Here is a 19,604-nt window from a genome sequence, read left to right on the forward strand (position 1 = left end):
GGGGGAAAATGTGACACCAATCAGGCTCCCGAGGACTGGAATTGCCCAGGCCTGCTCTAGGGCCTTTCAGGCGGTTGTTAGGGGACCTTTTTACTGGAGAATGTGTCAGTTTACTTGACGTGTATTGTTGTGTATATGAATGTGACGTTTAAGGTGCATATTGTATTTTGATGTGTATTGTTGTGCTAAACAAGGCTCATCTGTTAAATAGACCTTGGTCTCAACATCGACTCCCTGTCAAAATAAACGTTAAAATAAAAATGTAGTGCTTAATGTTTTTAATCAATAATTCAAAACTTAATTTAGTCTTAAATTGGTAAGGCATTTGATAAGAATGAGAAGTGCAAATATAAGAGGCGCATTACTGCAAATTTACAGATGTAGGATCTTAATTTGAGCCAGAAAAGAATCCGTCAGCAATAGGAAATGTGAATTATTATGCGCATTATAACATTAACCTGCTGTCAAAATAAATGTAAAAAAAATCCAGTCAACATCATGCTCCACTTGCTCTACCATCACTAGTGGAAACAAAGAGATCTGCTCGGTACAGTAACACATCGGATGGCGATGATGATGCACATCTCCTCAGTGATAAATTGCAATGTCTACCTGAAAGCTATTTAACATGCAGCTACATTTCTCATGTCACATTTATGTTCAGTTTGCAGTGTACTCTACAGACATGGTAGGATCAGCTGTATTTAGGAATGGGTTTCAATATTTAATTATTAAAGGAAGTTACAACCAAGGACAAGCGGGAACATTCCACTGACCAAGGCAAGGCCAGCTTGTCTCGTATATCATTATGGATTTCACTTTTTTTTAATCCACTGTGAATTCATTCAATTGAAGGTCTCAGACAACCAAATGTAATTTGAGTTGATAAAGGTCAAGGGTCAGTGTGGTCTGTGGTAGCAATACATGGGCTCCAGTTAGGTTTTCAGATGAAGACAGATTAAAAACATGGAAGAGTTAAAAAGAACATACAAGGCTCGACAGATGTGTTGTGCAACCACAACACCTCAGAAACAAATACAGACATCCAACAGTATATGAGTGTTAATTATGAAAATATAAATTCAGAAATACTTTCAAATGAACATTCCACTCTGGCACTTGAATATCCATTATTGGCTAATGTATTGTTCATGACAGGCACAGAGAAATGACGTCGTCTTCCTTGTCTGTCTCTGTCTGTCTGAGAGAGTGCAAACTTCAGTGATGGAACAATAACATCAGTCCCCGTTGAGGGATCCCTCCCTCTTCTCTCTTTGCCCCAGCGTCATTCTCTCTGAGAAGGAAGTAGAACAATCCTAAACTCAGTTCATGTCTCTCCTTCACCTCTGCCTCTTCTCCCTCCTGAGGACCCACACCCCATGCTAGGGTCCCTGGGGGCCACTGGGAACAGCTGGGCTGACTTGGCATGGGGGGGCCTGTCTCTCATGCGTTCCTCAGCTCCTGGTCAGTCCGCATGGCGGTGAATAGCTGGAGCCGAGGGGCGAGCACGTGCATCCCCCTCTGTGGGGGACAGGAGGGTCAGGTTGGGGTGGTGTCTCTGTCCTCGTGTCCACGGCCGTGCTGAGGCTACCTGGTGTGGAGCAGCTCCTCCCTGAGCCAGCTGGGCAGAGGCTGGCCCATCTTATAGAGCAGCTTGGACAACTCTATGTTGTTGTCCCTGTAGTGCTCCCTAAGGAAGGAGCGAGACTGCCACAGGATGAAAGAGAAAGAGTGTGTCAGATATAGGGCACATAGTTACAAGAAAATGTTTAATAAACATACATTGTTTATAGCTCCCACCCTAGATACAGCAGTTGCCCATTCAGTTAGGGGTTCATCAGCGAAGCTGGGTCAAACCCTACGGTATTTGTAGCCATTGGTTATTTTCTTCTGACGATTTGGTGAAATAAAATTCTAATTCCCGTGAGATGGTCGGGCCTTGGAGGTTGCAACCTTGCATCATGGTAAAGGGCCAATTGGCCACACCTCTCATTCAATGCTAATTGGCCACATGGTGGCGCTATAACAAGTGACTGAAAATGCTGACTTTGAAAGCTCACACCCCGTTTGAGCTAGTCCTGAAATTCAGTACATAGGTCTCTGTCCTCACAAGGAACACATTTGCCATGTATCTGCACAAAACTTGATACACGGCCAAGGTCTCACAATGCATCTTTTTCCAGACTAGCATCATAAACAACATGGCCACTACGGACTAATAAACATTCAAGTGGGCGTGACCTGGCACATGACCTGGCAAATAAATGCATATCAATCAGACAGTTATTGAATGAATCAGATTCACCACATGGTGGTGCTATAACGGGCACATATTCATAGCTCTTGATCTGTTGGACTCAGTCATGGAATTTGACACATGCTCAGGGCTGCGACTCTAGCTAACCTGTAGAGTATGGTTCAGTTTGGCCTCACGGGGGTGATATTGGACAGGAAAAAACATTAATGCAAGCTCATTGGCTTATGTTGTTTGAATTAAGAGTGTTAAAAGACGTGGGTTTATAGATGCTTACATATCAAATATGGTGCCAATCGGTTAAGCGGTTCCGGAATAGAAGACATTTAAAGTAGTCAACATAAAAATGGGACATAATCCATCAAAAGCATACTGTGTGATCTGTGATTTTGAGTTCTGATATTTGGCAAACGTGATAAGTACAAAAGTAGCTTGTCCAATTTCTCCTGATGGTGGCACTGGGCGGCCAAAGCTTGAACCCCTAGATATGGGGTGGCAGATAGTCTAGCTGTTAAGAGTGTTGGGCCAGTAACAAAGTTTGCTGGCTCAAATCCCCAAGTCGACTAGGTGAAACATCTGTCGATGTGCCCTTGAGCAAGACACTTAACCCCAATTACTTGTGTAAGTCGCTCTGGATGAGTGCCTGCTAAATGACTCAAAGGTACATGTATATGGCTGCTTGCAGCTAGTTTTGGTAACTATATTCAATGTTATGATGAGTATTTAACTTTTATGCCCAGGGAACAACATCACATTTAATGTTACATGACCTTTAGTTAACTTAGTTTGCAGAGAGAGCTTTAGTCCAGACTACTGAGTAACTCAGGCAGAGGGCACTGCAGCTCTGCGGGTCTCATGAGCCCTGTCATCCCAGCTAATTACCCCCGAGGTGTCTGTGCCAACACAGTCAAGGTAACTTCAAGGACCTGAGTTCAGTGCCCACCCTGTCCCCCTCAACACCCCTCTCCTCTCTATGGTTGCTCCTTAGACACTACCAGATCCGGTGGATTTCCATGCCCACCCTGAGAAGAGCTGAGCGGAGGCTGTCATAGACAGACAGGAAATGAGACCATAAAGCCCCACTGACTAGAGTAGGAAATACTTCTATAACATCTATTCTAGGAGAGACAATTTAACTATATAAAAAAAAAACTTGCTTATCAAGGTAACAACATTTTATGTTGAATAATTTAATATGTTTTTAAGTTGAGGGCAAGACAGACATTTTTGAGGTTTGTGTACATGGTTCATAGTAACTTACATCTGTGTCCATGTCGGGGTATCTCCGTCCTTTACTCTTGCCCAGACATTTGGTCTTTCCTCCGTCTAACAACTGGCACCAGAACCCTTTTTTGGGATCAAACCTGGAACAGAGGAACACACAATGGAGGTAGGCAAGTCAAAATGTTTAAATTAATGCTCATCAACCTAATTAAAAAGGGAACATCCGGAACAGATGGTTTGCGACTCTTCGTGTTTAGAGAAGAGACACGGCGACAAACCATATCCATTGTCCACAGGGGGATGTGGCTGACAGATGTTGCTGTTTACTGCAGTCTGGCTGGGTGATTATGTGGTCAAGCATCAGAGGCAGAAACAGATATGGGGGAGGGGGGGGGGGCTTGTGAACAGGGGGAAGCAGAAGAAAGGGAATAGGTTGGCATGGTAATGTCGAAGCGATGGTAATCCCTCCAAAAGAGAGCATTCTGAAAATCACATCAAAGCTGTTGACAAACCAAGCACCTCCGCTCCGATTGAAGAGATCGGTTCCTTCACAGTCACAGCGGTGTTGAACAGCTCAATGCTTTAAAGCAACGATGGGCAACGGGAGGCCCCCTTTTGAAGAACCCTCGGATGAATTTCCAACAATTTAAATGTTTTATTTAAAATGTTTTAGCAACTCAGTTGGAGTCTCAACTTCATGTTGAGAGTTAGAATAGTAGAATACACACACAAGGTGCAATTTAGAAATGTGGTTGTGCATCAGTAGTTTTTCTCTTATGTAATTCACAGATAGTCAATTAGCCCCTATCAGCAGAAAAACATGTAATTGCTAAGTTAGTTTAGCAGCCAGCTATCTAAACTAAAACGCTAGAATTATCAGCTGGACCAAACATTTCTCTCTACCCCATGTCAAAATGTTTAGAATGACAGAAAACTTGCTTTAAAACTGCCACATTTTCTCTACACCACATGGCAAAAATGAGGGGCCACAAATGGTTTTGATCACAATGTGGCGGATGTAGGTACGCAGACCCGCGAGCAACTTAGTTAGATTACTTGTTGGTTATTACTGCATTGTCGGAACTAGAAGCACAAGCATTTCGCTACACTCGCATTAACATCTGCTAACCATGTGTATGTGACAAATAAAATTTGATTTGATTTGAACTGCGGACCGTCATGATGAGTTCAGATTCTTTGTGGCCCCCACACCCATCAAAGTCACCCATCCCTGCTTTTAAGGCCCAGTGCAGTCAAAAAAAAAGCCCTTAGTGTAAGAGCCGGTTGAAAACAACTGCCTGACATCACCATGTGGTAAATTACACTGACAAAAATAAACACAACATGCAACAATTTCAAAGATTTTACTGAGTTACAGTTCATATAAGGAAATCAGCCAATTGAAATACATTCATTTGGCCCTTATCTATAGATTTCACATGACTGGGAATACATATCTGCTGGTCACCAATATCTTTTAAAATAATAATAAAAAAAGTAGGGGCGTGGATCAGAAGACCAGTCAGTATCTGGTGTGACCACCATTTGCCTCATGCAGGGCGACATCTCCTTCACATAGAGTTGATCAGGCTGTTCATTGTGGCCTGTGGAATGTTGTCCCACTCCTCTTCAATGGCTGTGCAAAGTTGCTGGGATATTGGAGGCAACTGGAACACACTGTCGTACACATCAATCCAGAGCATCCCAAACATGCTCAATGGGTGACAGGTCTGGTGAGTATGCAGGCCATGGATGAACTGGGACATTTTCAAATAAGCTTTTTGTGCATATGGAACATTTCTGGGTTATTTTATTTCAGCTCATGAAACATGGGACCAACACTTTACATTTTTGTTCATTATCATTATCAATAAAACCTCACAATAAGGTGCATTGTGTTCGATTTGCCTGTTGGTGGGCAAGGAGATGCCTAGCTCTGCTCATAACTGTGCCGGGATAGTTAAATAAATATTAACTGTTTGGTTGTAATATCATCACCTCTTGATGAGCATAGTCAGAACTACAAATGAGAGATTATTCAATGCCAAACAATTGCTCACATTTAGATCTATCATCAGATTTATAGAGCCAGTAAATGCATGCTTTTCCTTCATCATGAACATAAATTGAACATGTCATTTCAGATACGTGATGGTCAAGGTGAAGGAAAAAGGAAACCGCACACTGCTCTTAATAGTATCACTGATCTTTAATAAGCTTTACGTATCGGCCTCACGGCCTTCGTCAGAGCTTTTGTACGTTTTTTTTTAAAAATTTAGAATTAGCACCCTTATGTAGACCTAGCCCCACCCACATCTGTTCCACGCATGGAAAGGGGTTGGAGGTGAAGGAAAAACAAATAAGTGCTACCAAATATAACAATATACATTTCATAAATATTAAATAAAGTGTGTAAATATAATAAATAAGACGTATTAAACACGTCTGTAAAACCACAATGAGGACATCAACCTACCGAGCAAGTATTCATTAATCATTGGGTACATCGTACGAAAAACAGAGTAATCTTAAATAGGGGCATAATTTATGTTCAAATTCACAACATAACATACATTTCATCATTAATGTATCATTAATAGATATCATCATTCATCATTAAGTCCTTTAGGAAATAATGTCTGGAGGGTTGTAGCTCTTATTGCGGGACTCAAACTGTGAATTGAGCCACAATTATTGTCAACCTGTGTGTATTGAACACTATTCCAGAGGAAAAACAATACTGCGTGGATGTTTTGGAATCTGATAACTCTGAGGATCACTTTCAAAGATGTACTTGTATTTTGAAGGCAAACTGAAAATTCCACTATTGTGCTTAATCCTTATTGTGGCTAGCTTCACAACACAGCTAGCTGGCTGCCTATAATGTTAGCTTTGGGCAACAGGGTTAAGTAGCTGGCGAGCGATTTATTTTCATGAACTCAAGTTCAATTTCAATAGACGAACAACAAGTGGCTACCTAGCTAATACGCACAACAATTCCTAAATCATTGCTAAGAATAATGAAAATGACTGCAGTTTCTACTGGTCATTGTTTTCAGGCTGCTTGTATTGGTGCTAGCTAGGTACCAAGATAAAGCTCAGAAGTTACCCCAGAAGTTACGGTCAAACAAATCATGTAAACACATTGTTCGTGGCCAGTGTTTGCTGACTTTTTTTGTACAGCTGTGACAGTGCTACTGATAGTAGTGGTGGTGCTTGACTTGCACGTGCAGATTCAGAACACACAACATTCTATAATAGAACTGTGTTATTAGATGTGTCAAATTAAAAGCTTATTTATAGCGTAAAATAGTGTTATTTGACTTGTGTCTTTTTTGACGCGCAAAGACCCAAACAGCGTTCCATAGTATGTTGTGAAGCTAATGGCAGTGACGGTATTACTGTGCAACTCCGGTAGGGCAACATGTGTACCGGTGCCCGACCAGTCGGCGAAAGCCGAATTTGGCACGTGAAATAACACAGTTCTATTATAGAATGTTGTGTGTTCTGAACTTGCACATGCAAGCCAAGCGCCACCACTACTATTTATCAACCGTTCACCCACGACAGAGAACGGTTGATTGTCAAGGGCAATTAATTCAATTATTTTGGCGTTAATGGATTTTGCCTTTGAGTTGTCTCGCTGAAATGTTCTTACTCTTTTAAATGACTGCTCGACATGTTGACTGCTCGATCCACACAGCAGACATCATGGGCTAGGTTAGGAATGCTGTGTTGCACGTGTAGCACAACATTTTACATGGCGTCATTACGTCATCTACCTGTGTTATATAGGTATGTACGTCAGCTTTGACATGGGTTTTGCACATTGGCGTTCAACTAGACATCGGGGCCAATACCGATGTTGGCTAATATCGTCTGATTACGATATGTTCACTGATATATCGTGCATCCCTACTGATGCCAGAGCTAAATGTGGAATAATCAGAAATGCGTAGTTCTGACAATGCTCTTTGGGAGGTGATGATATTAAAACAAAACAGTTAGCTGTAACATTTATTTAACAATTCCTTTAAAACGGAGCGAAGTTCAAATCAAATTTGATTTGTCACATGCACAAAAGTTGTCATTGGTTTTAGCGGAGCTGGGGGGGGGGGTCTCCTTGTCCCCCAGCGGCCAAATCGAACCCTCTGCACCATATTGTGACATTTTATTGATAACGACCTATAAAGAGTTCCAAAACTCATTTTTTGTTTTCCCCTCCCCACTTAGACCACTCCCAGACAGTCCTAGAATAATTACTGAGAAATTATCCTTTGCTAAGAAGCTATTTCTTTTTGACCATTTTAATTGTAAGAAACTTAATTGTTACACCGAATTAATTTAAGAGATAAAAAAAGGCTGCATTGTACTATTTATACGCTTTAATGCTACATGTGTAGTGTAGATCAGTGTAGATGAAGGGGAGAAGACAGGTTAAAGAAGGATTTTTAGGGGCCTCCTGAGCGGCGCATCGCAGTGCTAGAAGCTTCACTACAGATCAGAGTTCGATCCTAGGCTGTTAGGGAAACAAAAGCCTTCATTTGCCATGTGTTTTCTACAAAAGTGATGTTGGCTCTAGTCTATAGTGTTTAGCAGGCCTAATAAGACACTCACGCTAGAATATTGTGGTAGTTCAGTGTGTTTGTCAGCTCAAGGAACTTCTGGATCTTGTCCATCACTGCAGCAGGCTCTGTCCTCAGCACCTGACCATCCAGAACCAGGATCTGAGGAACCACAGTTACAATACCACAGTAGGTCAGATAGGCTAGCTGAGCGGTCTCAAATTCAAATACCAGCAACAACCTATACACACACCCACTGTACCAACCATGTACATATAGACACAGACTGAATACATCAATGTTTGTTTACATTTAAACCATATGCTTATGAACAAATCTGCAAACACATAAGCATGAACATGCACACATGGGACCCAGATGACCAAACCTACCTGGCTGATGTGGTAGTGGCTAAGCCACCGGTCCAGGTGGGTGGCGTACAAGCCCGGCACCAGACAGCGGTTCTGGAGCACCCGCAACTTGATGGGGGCGTCATGGCCAGCAGTGATGACATCATGGAAAGTATACTTCAAGGCGACTGAGTCGTCATGGGCACGTTGGTGCTGAGGGCAGAGCAGACATATATGACAGTCAGTCTACCTTGCCAGTTTAATCCAGTGCCCTTGCTGAGGGCATTCCAACTGATTTCTCACTCCTACATACCGGTACATCACCTATTTCTCCACCAGGATATTAGCTACTTCATTTCCAAGTTCAAGTGAAATCAGCAGTACAGCTGACCTGGAAAAGGAGTGATGCTACCCTCAAGACACCCACAGCATTTCACCCAATTGCTATCCCTATAATATAGTCTGGTGTTGGAAATGGAACAGTGGGAAGAGGTTCAACTCGGAGGGAGGGAGGCTCACCTGGTACCATGAGTATGCCCTGTCTGCAGGGTTGATGAGGATGGTGATGATTTTGGCCTTGGGCAGAAGGGCAGCCGCCCGCCGTGCAGCCACTTCCGAGTCAAAGTAGTTGGCGCTCTTCTCATAGTAAAAGTCTGAGCTGGTGTTGGAGGGTAGGGGAAAGTACTCCATGTACCTGTCAATCATAACACACAGACAGACGGGTTTAAACATTAGGAACACCTGCTATTTACAAAATACTGACTGACCAGGTGAATGCTACGATCCCTTATTTATGTCACTTGTAAAATCCACTTCAAATCAGTGTAGATGAAGGGGAGAAGACAGGTTAAAGAAGCATTTTTAGGGGCCTCCTGAGCGGCGTATCACAGTGCTAGAAGCTTCACCACAGATCAGGGTTCGATCCTGGGCTGTGTTGCAGCCGGCTACGACAGGGAAACCCATGAGACGGTGCACAATTGGCGTAGTGTCGTTCGGGTTAGGGGAGGTATGGTAGTAGGGGCCAAACGCATCTACTACGTCTATGAAAGGGTGCATTAACTGCCCCCTGCGGTGTGTTGTCTGAACAGGTATAAAACAAAGGTTGGTGATTAACTGCCCCCTGTGGTGTGTTGTCTGAACAGGTATAAAACAAAGGTTGGTGATTAACTGCCCCCTGCGGTGTGTTGTCTGAACTGGTATAAAACAAAGGTTGGTGATTAACTGCCCCCTGCGGTGTGTTGTCTGAACAGGTATAAAACAAAGGTTGGTGATTAACTGCCCCCTGCGGTGTGTTGTCTGAACAGGTATAAAACAAAGGTTGGTGATTAACTGCCCCCTGTGGTGTGTTGTCTGAACAGGTATAAAACAAAGGTTGGTGATTTACTGCCCCCTGCGGTGTGTTGTCTGAACAGGTATAAAACAAAGGTTGGTGATTTACTGCCCCCTGTGGTGTGTTGTCTGAACAGGTATAAAACAAAGGTTGGTGATTAACTGCCCCCTGCGGTGTGTTGTCTGAACAGGTATAAAACAAAGGTTGGTGATTAACTGCCCCCTGCGGTGTGTTGTCTGAACAGGTATAAAACAAAGGTTGGTGATTAACTGCCCCCTGCGGTGTGTTGTCTGAACAGGTATAAAACAAAGGTTGGTGATTAACTGCCCCCTGCGGTGTGTTGTCTGAACAGGTATAAAACAAAGGTTGGTGATTAACTGCCCCCTGCGGTGTGTTGTCTGAACAGGTATAAAACAAAGGTTGGTGATTAACTGCCCCCTGCGGTGTGTTGTCTGAACAGGTATAAAACAAAGGTTGGTGATTAACTGCCCCCTGTGGTGTGTTGTCTGAACAGGTATAAAACAAAGGTTGGTGATTAACTGCCCCCTGTGGTGTGTTGTCTGAACAGGTATAAAACAAAGGTTGGTGATTAACTGCCCCCTGCGGTGTGTTGTCTGAACAGGTATAAAACAAAGGTTGGTGATTAACTGCCCCCTGCGGTGTGTTGTCTGAACAGGTATAAAACAAAGGTTGGTGATTAACTGCCCCCTGCGGTGTGTTGTCTGAACAGGTATAAAACAAAGGTTGGTGATTAACTGCCCCCTGTGGTGTGTTGTCTGAACAGGTATAAAACAAAGGTTGGTGATTAACTGCCCCCTGCGGTGTGTTGTCTGAACAGGTATAAAACAAAGGTTGGTGATTAACTGCCCCCTGCGGTGTGTTGTCTGAACAGGTATAAAACAAAGGTTGGTGATTAACTGCCCCCTGCGGTGTGTTGTCTGAACAGGTATAAAACAAAGGTTGGTGATTAACTGCCCCCTGCGGTGTGTTGTCTGAACAGGTATAAAACAAAGGTTGGTGATTAACTGCCCCCTGCGGTGTGTTGTCTGAACAGGTATAAAACAAAGGTTGGTGATTAACTGCCCCCTGCGGTGTGTTGTCTGAACAGGTATAAAACAAAGGTTGGTGATTAACTGCCCCCTGCGGTGTGTTGTCTGAACAGGTATAAAACAAAGGTTGGTGATTAACTGCCCCCTGCGGTGTGTTGTCTGAACAGGTATAAAACAAAGGTTGGTGATTAACTGCCCCCTGCGGTGTGTTGTCTGAACAGGTATAAAACAAAGGTTGGTGATTAACTGCCCCCTGCGGTGTGTTGTCTGAACAGGTATAAAACAAAGGTTGGTGATTAACTGCCCCCTGCGGTGTGTTGTCTGAACAGGTATAAAACAAAGGTTGGTGATTAACTGCCCCCTGTGGTGTGTTGTCTGAACAGGTATAAAACAAAGGTTGGTGATTAACTGCCACCTGCAGTGTGTTGTCTGAACAGGTATAAAACAAAGGTTGGTGATTAACTGCCCCCTGCGGTGTGTTGTCTGAACAGGTATAAAACAAAGGTTGGTGATTAACTGCCCCCTGTGGTGTGTTGTCTGAACAGGTATAAAACAAAGGTTGGTGATTAACTGCCCCCTGTGGTGTGTTGTCTGAACAGGTATAAAACAAAGGTTGGTGATTAACTGCCCCCTGCGGTGTGTTGTCTGAACAGGTATAAAACAAAGGTTGGTGATTAACTGCCCCCTGCGGTGTGTTGTCTGAACAGGTATAAAACAAAGGTTGGTGATTAACTGCCCCCTGCGGTGTGTTGTCTGAACAGGTATAAAACAAAGGTTGGTGATTAACTGCCCCCTGCGGTGTGTTGTCTGAACAGGTATAAAACAAAGGTTGGTGATTTACTGCCCCCTGCGGTGTGTTGTCTGAACAGGTATAAAACAAAGGTTGGTGATTAACTGCCCCCTGTGGTGTGTTGTCTGAACAGGTATAAAACAAAGGTTGGTGATTAACTGCCCCCTGCGGTGTGTTGTCTGAACAGGTATAAAACAAAGGTTGGTGATTAACTGCCCCCTGTGGTGTGTTGTCTGAACAGGTATAAAACAAAGGTTGGTGATTAACTGCCCCCTGCGGTGTGTTGTCTGAACAGGTATAAAACAAAGGTTGGTGATTAACTGCCCCCTGCGGTGTGTTGTCTGAACAGGTATAAAACAAAGGTTGGTGATTAACTGCCCCCTGTGGTGTGTTGTCTGAACAGGTATAAAACAAAGGTTGGTGATTAACTGCCCCCTGCGGTGTGTTGTCTGAACAGGTATAAAACAAAGGTTGGTGATTTACTGCCCCCTGTGGTGTGTTGTCTGAACAGGTATAAAACAAAGGTTGGTGATTAACTGCCCCCTGCGGTGTGTTGTCTGAACAGGTATAAAACAAAGGTTGGTGATTAACTGCCCCCTGTGGTGTGTTGTCTGAACAGGTATAAAACAAAGGTTGGTGATTAACTGCCCCCTGTGGTGTGTTGTCTGAACAGGTATAAAACAAAGGTTGGTGATTAACTGCCCCCTGTGGTGTGTTGTCTGAACAGGTATAAAACAAAGGTTGGTGATTAACTGCCCCCTGCGGTGTGTTGTCTGAACAGGTATAAAACAAAGGTTGGTGATTAACTGCCCCCTGTGGTGTGTTGTCTGAACAGGTATAAAACAAAGGTTGGTGATTAACTGCCCCCTGTGGTGTGTTGTCTGAACAGGTATAAAACAAAGGTTGGTGATTAACTGCCCCCTGCGGTGTGTTGTCTGAACAGGTATAAAACAAAGGTTGGTGATTAACTGCCCCCTGTGGTGTGTTGTCTGAACAGGTATAAAACAAAGGTTGGTGATTAACTGCCCCCTGCGGTGTGTTGTCTGAACAGGTATAAAACAAAGGTTGGTGATTAACTGCCCCCTGCGGTGTGTTGTCTGAACAGGTATAAAACAAAGGTTGGTGATTAACTGCCCCCTGCGGTGTGTTGTCTGAACAGGTATAAAACAAAGGTTGGTGATTAACTGCCCCCTGCGGTGTGTTGTCTGAACAGGTATAAAACAAAGGTTGGTGATTAACTGCCCCCTGTGGTGTGTTGTCTGAACAGGTATAAAACAAAGGTTGGTGATTAACTGCCCCCTGCGGTGTGTTGTCTGAACAGGTATAAAACAAAGGTTGGTGATTAACTGCCCCCTGTGGTGTGTTGTCTGAACAGGTATAAAACAAAGGTTGGTGATTAACTGCCCCCTGCGGTGTGTTGTCTGAACAGGTATAAAACAAAGGTTGGTGATTAACTGCCCCCTGTGGTGTGTTGTCTGAACAGGTATAAAACAAAGGTTGGTGATTAACTGCCCCCTGTGGTGTGTTGTCTGAACAGGTATAAAACAAAGGTTGGTGATTAACTGCCCCCTGTGGTGTGTTGTCTGAACAGGTATAAAACAAAGGTTGGTGATTAACTGCCCCCTGCGGTGTGTTGTCTGAACAGGTATAAAACAAAGGTTGGTGATTAACTGCCCCCTGCGGTGTGTTGTCTGAACAGGTATAAAACAAAGGTTCCTTAACTTCTAGGAAGTCCCACACAGTTGACTGCTTCAAAATGGTGAAAGTGCCCAATGGCGCTGTCCATGATAAAAAAGGTTTTGGGCATTAGAGCTGTCTATCTAAAAGTCTTTGAATACATAACAAATACCAATGTCCTACCTAGGGCTGTGGCGCTCATGACATTTTGTCAGCGGGTGATTGTCAAAAAAATAACTGGCAGTCTCACGGTAATTGACCGTTAATTAACAAACATTTAGCATCTGCTTGATACACGCATAGCCTACAAGCCACTGATGCAGAATTTTGGAACATTCACATTTTAAAAAGTCTAATAAATTAATGTAATATAGCCTACACTATCACATTAAATATATTTATTTTACACAGGTCTAAAGAAACATGATATGAAGAAAATGTCGTCTATTTCAGAAGAACATATTTGCTTAGAATTCTGTGGCATTTCATAGCATGAAGAATACGATTGAACATAGCACAATAAAATAGAAAGGCTATTTTCTTTAAACTATTTCAGGGAGTGCGCACATGCGGCTATTCTGTGTTGAGCGGTTCTCAAAGAAACAGGTTCTCCTATATGTTTAATTTAGAGTTATGTCACTTTGGTTGTGAAATAAATGTTAGAATGTATTAAAAATCAAAACATATAGCCCAAGGCTGCATGATGCGACTAATGATGATTTGAAAAAAGTTGTATGAAAGGCATGAGCTTTGCTTTGTTCATTTTTTGCGCAGGCTGTACACACTTAATCAGCCTCCCGTTCACAATTTGACAAGCACTTGATAATGCCTTGAATTACCCGGCTGCATCCCCTTCTGTGGCCATAATGCCCCCTGAAAAAAAACCATGCCTGTTGTGGCCAGTGGCCGTTGTGCCCTTGGGCTGATTAGAACTCCCGGCTGCGTGTCGAAGCACCTCTCACTCACATGGCTCTCCGTCACGTGATCGGGTCTTTCTCACAGGCTACAAGTGAAGAGCGAAACATCGGGGATGCAACTGCGCGGGTCCTTATCCAATTCCGAGGCTCATATTGAGGATATTGGAAGAACTCTCCACATTTATTTTCGTCAGCCAATAAGATGAGTAGGCCTAACAAACAGCAAAAGCACTAGCCTATGTCCATCTACTATCCCTCATAGTACAAAAAAGTTGACCTATTCTATTCTGTACGACAAATAAATCTTCCAGTTGCGGGATGCGATAGATCCCAAATAAACACAGCCACTAGCAAAAAAATTACCTATTTTAAGCAATGAGCATGATGCAACAGATGAGAACACTTAGTTGATCAACATTTTAAGCTATTAGGCTATTTCTTCACATTATAAGCCCAGCAATGTGCACACAGCTGTAGGCTAGAAGCACAAATGTTCCATTAGCAGGAAAATATTCTCAAAAGTGACCACAAATGCGATTATGCATGTAATGCTTTTATTACAAAGGTGGCTCCAAACCCCTTGTAAAGCGGATTAATGTGCTTCATTTTAAGACGTTATTTGGCCACTTCAGTTGTGATACAAACCTTATCAAAACATATAGGCCTATGGGCAAGACAACATGAGGTGTGCGACTGATTCGAAAACATTTTTTTTGGGGGGGGGGGGGGGAAGCATGTGCCGTTTCTTGCCTTATGCTTGGCATCATTCACAAGTTATAATATATCATTCACAAGTGATAGGATAATAGTCCCCCATCACACTATTCTTGATATAATATTGCCTTTAAATATACTAAATAATATACAGGTCAAAAGTTGGACAAGCCTACTCATTCAAGGGTTTTTCTTTATTTTGACTATTTTCTACATTGTAGAATAATAGTGAAGACATCAAAACTATGAAACATATGGAATCATGTAGTAAACAAAAAGTGTTAAATTAAATGTATTTTAGATTTGAGATTCTTCAAAGTAGCCACCTTTTGCCTTGATGACAGCTTTGCATACTCATTGGCATTCTCTCAACCAGCTTCATGAGGTAGTCAACCGGAATGATTTTCAATTAACAAGTGTGCCTTGTTAAAAGTTAATTTTATGGTATTTCTTTCCTTCTTAATGCGTTTGAGCCAATCAGTTGTGTTGTGACAAGGTAGAAGAAATCCCTATTTGGTAAAATAAAAAGTCCATATAACGGCAAGAACAGCTCAAATAAGCAAAGAAAAATGACAGTACTTTAAGATGTGAAGGTCAGTCGATAGTTCCAGTTTATTCAAATGCATTCACAAAAACCATCAAGCACTTTGATGAAACATGCTCTCATGGTAAGAAAGACGCAGAGTTACATAAGCCGCAGAGGATACATTCATTAGAGTTATCAGCCTCAGAAATTGCAGCCCAAATAAATTCTTCACAGAGTTCAAGTAATAGACACACCTCAACATCAAATGTTCAGAGACTGCGTGAATCAGGCCTTCATGGTCGAAATGCTGCAAAGAAACCACTACTTAAGGACACCAATAAGAAGAAACTTGCTTGGGCCAAGAAACACAAGCAATGGACTAGAGGTCGACCGATTATGATTTTTGAACGCCGATATCGATACCGATTATTGGAGGACCAAAAAAGCCGATTCCGATAAATCAGCCAATTTATTTATTTGTAATAATGACAATTACAACAATACTGAATGAACACTTATTTTAACTTAATATAATACATCAATAAAATCAATTTAGCCTAAAATAAATAATGAAACATGTTCAATTTGGTTGAAATAATGCAAAAACAAAGTGTTGGAGAAGAAAGTTAAAATGCAATATGTGCCATGTAAGAAAGCTAACGTTTAAGTTCCTTGCTCAGAACATGAGAACATATGAAAGCTGGTGGTTCCTTTTAACATGAGTCTTCAATATTCCCAGGTAAGAAGTTTTAGGTTGTAGTTATTATAGGACTATTTCTCTCTATACCATTTGTATTTCATTAACCTTTGACTATTGGATGTTCTTATAGGCACTTTAGTATTGCCAGTGTAACAGTATAGCTTCCGTCCCTCTCCTCGCTCCTCCCTGGGCTCGAACCAGGAACACAACGACAACAGCCACCCTCGAAGCAGCGTTACCCATCGCTCCACAAAAGCCGCAGACCTTGCAGAGCAAGGGGGACAACCACTCCAAGTCTCAGAGCGAGTGACGTTTGAAACGCTATTAGCGCGCACCACGCTAACTAGTTAGGCATTTCACATCGGTTACACCAGCCTCATCTCAGGAGTTGATAGGCTTGAAGTCATAAACAGCGCAATGCTTGACGCACAATGAAGAGCTGCTGGCAAAACGCACAAAAGTGCTGTTTGAATGAATGCTTACGAGCCTGCTGCCACCTACCACCGCTCAGTCAGATACTTGCATGCTCAGTCAGATTATATGCAATGCAGGACACGCTAGATAAACTAGTAATATCATCAACCATGTGTAGTTAACTAGTGATTATGATTGATTGTTTTTGATAAGATAAGTTTAATGCTAGCTAGCAACTTACCTTGGCTTACTGCATTTGCGTAACAGGCAGTCTCCTCGTGGAGTCCATGAGAGGCAGGTGGTTATAGCGTTGGACTAGTTAACTGTACGTTTGCAAGATTGGATCCCTCGAGCTGACAAGGTGAAAATCTGTCTTTCTGCCCCTGAACGAGGCAGTTAACCCACCGTTCCTAGGTCGTCATTGAAAATAAGAATGTGTTCTTAACCGACTTGCCTAGTTAAAAAAATATTAAATAAAGGTGTAATAAATAAATAAATGTAAAAAAAATAGGCCAAATCGGTGTCTAAAAATACAGATTTCCGATTGTTATGAAAACTTGAAATCGGCCCTAATTAATCGGCCATTCCGATTAATCGGTCGACCTCTAAAATGGACATTGACCGGTGGAAATCTGTCCTTCTGTCTGATGAGTCAACATTTTTGGTTCGAACCGCCTTGTCTTCGTGAAAGACAACGCTTGATTTGATAAACGCAGAGTAGGTGAATGGATGATCTCTGCATGTGTGGTTCCCACCGTGAAGCATGGAGGAGGTGTGATTTTGTGGGGGTGCTTTGCGGGTGACACCGTCAGTGATTTATTTAGAATTCAAGGCGCACTTAATCAGCATGTCTACCACAGTATTCTGCAGCAATACGCCATCCCATCTGGTTTGAGCTTAGTGGGACTATCATTTATTTTTCAACAGGACAATGACCCAACACACATCCAGGCTGTGTAAGGGCTGTTTGACCAAGAAGGAGAGTGATGGAGTGCTCCATCAGATGACCTGGCCTCCACAATCACCCGACCTCAAGATTGAGGTGGTTTGGAATGAGTTGGACTGCCGAGAAGGAAAAGCAGCTAACAAGTGCTCAGCATTGTGGGAACTCCTTCAAGACTGTCATAAAAGCATTCCAGGTGAAGCTGGTTGAGAGAATGCCCAGACTGTGTAAAACCGTCATCAAGGCAAAGGGTGGCTACTTTGAAGAAATACTACATGATTCCATATGTGTTATTTAATAGTTTCGATGTCTTCACTATTATTCTACAATGTAGAAAATAGTAAATATAAAACCCCTTGAATTAATAGGTGTGTCCAAACTTTTGACTGGCAGCCAGAGTGTGGCTGTTCTGTGTGAAATATGTTTCGATTTAGAATGGACTATTATCATGCTCTCGAAACAGGGACAGCGGAAAAAATACATGTCATCTATCCACTCAAATAGCGCATGGAGGATGCTTTTCCCCGTGGTTCATTTTCATGTAGGCTGTACTCCTGTTGTAAATATAGGAAAGTTGAGAAATAGAGTACATTCAGAAAGTATTCAAACCCCTTTAATTTTTCAACATTCTGTTACGTTGCAGCCTTATTCTAAAATTGATAGAATTGTATCTACACACAATACCCCATAATGACAAAGCAAAAACAGGTTATACATTTTTGAAATGTTATTAAAAATAAAAAACTGAAATATCACATTTACATAAGTATTCAGTCCCTTCACTCAGTACTTTGTTGAAGCACTTTTGACAGCGATTACATCCTCGAGTCTTCTTGGGTATGACACTACAAGCTTGGCACACCTGCATTTGGGGAGTTTCTCCCATTCTTCTCTGCAGAGCCCCTGTCAGGTTGGATGGGGAGCGTCGCTGCACAGCTATTTCCAGTTCTCTCCATATGTTGAAATCAGTTTCAAGTCTGGGCCTGGCTGGGCCACTCAAGGACATTGAGACTTGTCCCGAAGCCACTCCTGTGTGGTCTTGGCTGTGTGCTTAGGGTCGTTGTCCTGTTGGAAGGTAAGTGTCATCAAGGATTTCTGTACTTTGTGCCATTCATCGTTCCCTCGATCCTGACTAGTCTTCCAGTCCTTGAAGCTGAAAAACATCCCCACAGCATGATGCTGCCACCATCTTGCTTCACCGGACAATCTGGTTTCTCATGGTCAGAGTCCTTTAAGTGCCTTTTGGCAAACTCCAAGCGGGCTGTCATGTGGCTTTTACTGAGAGGTCGCTTCTGTCTGGCCACTACCATAAAGGCCTAATTGGTGGAATGCTGCAGTTGTCCTTCTGGAAGGTTCTCTCATCTCCACAGAGTAAATATGGAGCTCTGTCAGAGTAGCCATCGGGTTCTTGGTAACCTCCCTGAACAAGGCCCTTCTCCCCTGATTCCTCAGTTTGGCCGGGAGGCCAGCTCTAGGAAGAGTCTTGGTGGTTCCAAACTGCTTACATTTTTATGTATTTTTTTCTCCACAATTTTGTGATATCCAATTGGTAATTACAGTCTTGTCCCATTGCTGCAGGTCGAGAGTCACGCGTCCTCTGAAACACGACCCTGCCAAGCCACACTGCTCGCTTAACCCGGAAGCCAGCCGCACCAATGTGTCGGAGGAAACACTGTCCAGCTGGTGACTGAAGTCAGCTTACAAGCGCCCGGCCAGCCACGAGTCGCTACAATGCGATGGAAAAAGGAAATCCCTTTTTGAGGGCCGCCTCATGGGTCTCCTGGTCACGGTCGGCTGTGACACAGCCTGGGATCGAACCCGGGGCTTTAGTGACCTCTGAAGCTCTGCAATGCAGTGCCTTAGACTGCTGCACCACTCCGGAGGCAACAAACTTCTTCCATTTAAAAATGACTGAGGCCACAGTGTTCTTGGGAACATTCAAAGAGTAAGAAATGTTTTAGTAACCTTCCCTAGATCTGTGCCTCGACACAATCCTATCTCGGAGTTCTACAGACAATTCCTTCAACCTGTCAACTGTGGGACCTTATATAGACAGGGTACCTTTCCAAATCATGTCCAATCAATTGAATTTACCACAGGTGGACTCCAATCAAGTTGTAGAAACAGCTCAAGGATGATCGATGGAAACAG

At 42.8% G+C, this 19,604-nt stretch overlaps 1 protein-coding gene across 1 annotated transcript in view; it reads right to left on the bottom strand.

The window, feature by feature from the left end:
* Positions 1-19,604, bottom strand: part of LOC139388353 (bifunctional heparan sulfate N-deacetylase/N-sulfotransferase 1-like) — a 144,038-nt gene that overhangs the window by 1,749 nt on the left and 122,685 nt on the right. Inside the window, exons 12-16 of the mRNA XM_071134968.1 lie at positions 8,913-9,087; positions 8,436-8,606; positions 8,096-8,205; positions 3,516-3,618; positions 1-1,707 (exon numbers count right to left, since the gene is read on the bottom strand). The exon at positions 1-1,707 is cut by the window's left edge and continues 1,749 nt beyond it. Coding sequence (XP_070991069.1) covers positions 1,588-1,707; positions 3,516-3,618; positions 8,096-8,205; positions 8,436-8,606; positions 8,913-9,087 — 679 coding nt within the window. The 3' untranslated portion in view covers positions 1-1,587. The remainder of the gene's footprint in view (positions 1,708-3,515; positions 3,619-8,095; positions 8,206-8,435; positions 8,607-8,912; positions 9,088-19,604) is intronic.

Source organism: Oncorhynchus clarkii, chromosome 29 (assembly GCF_045791955.1).
Source record: "Oncorhynchus clarkii lewisi isolate Uvic-CL-2024 chromosome 29, UVic_Ocla_1.0, whole genome shotgun sequence".
Taxonomy (NCBI): domain Eukaryota; kingdom Metazoa; phylum Chordata; class Actinopteri; order Salmoniformes; family Salmonidae; genus Oncorhynchus; species Oncorhynchus clarkii.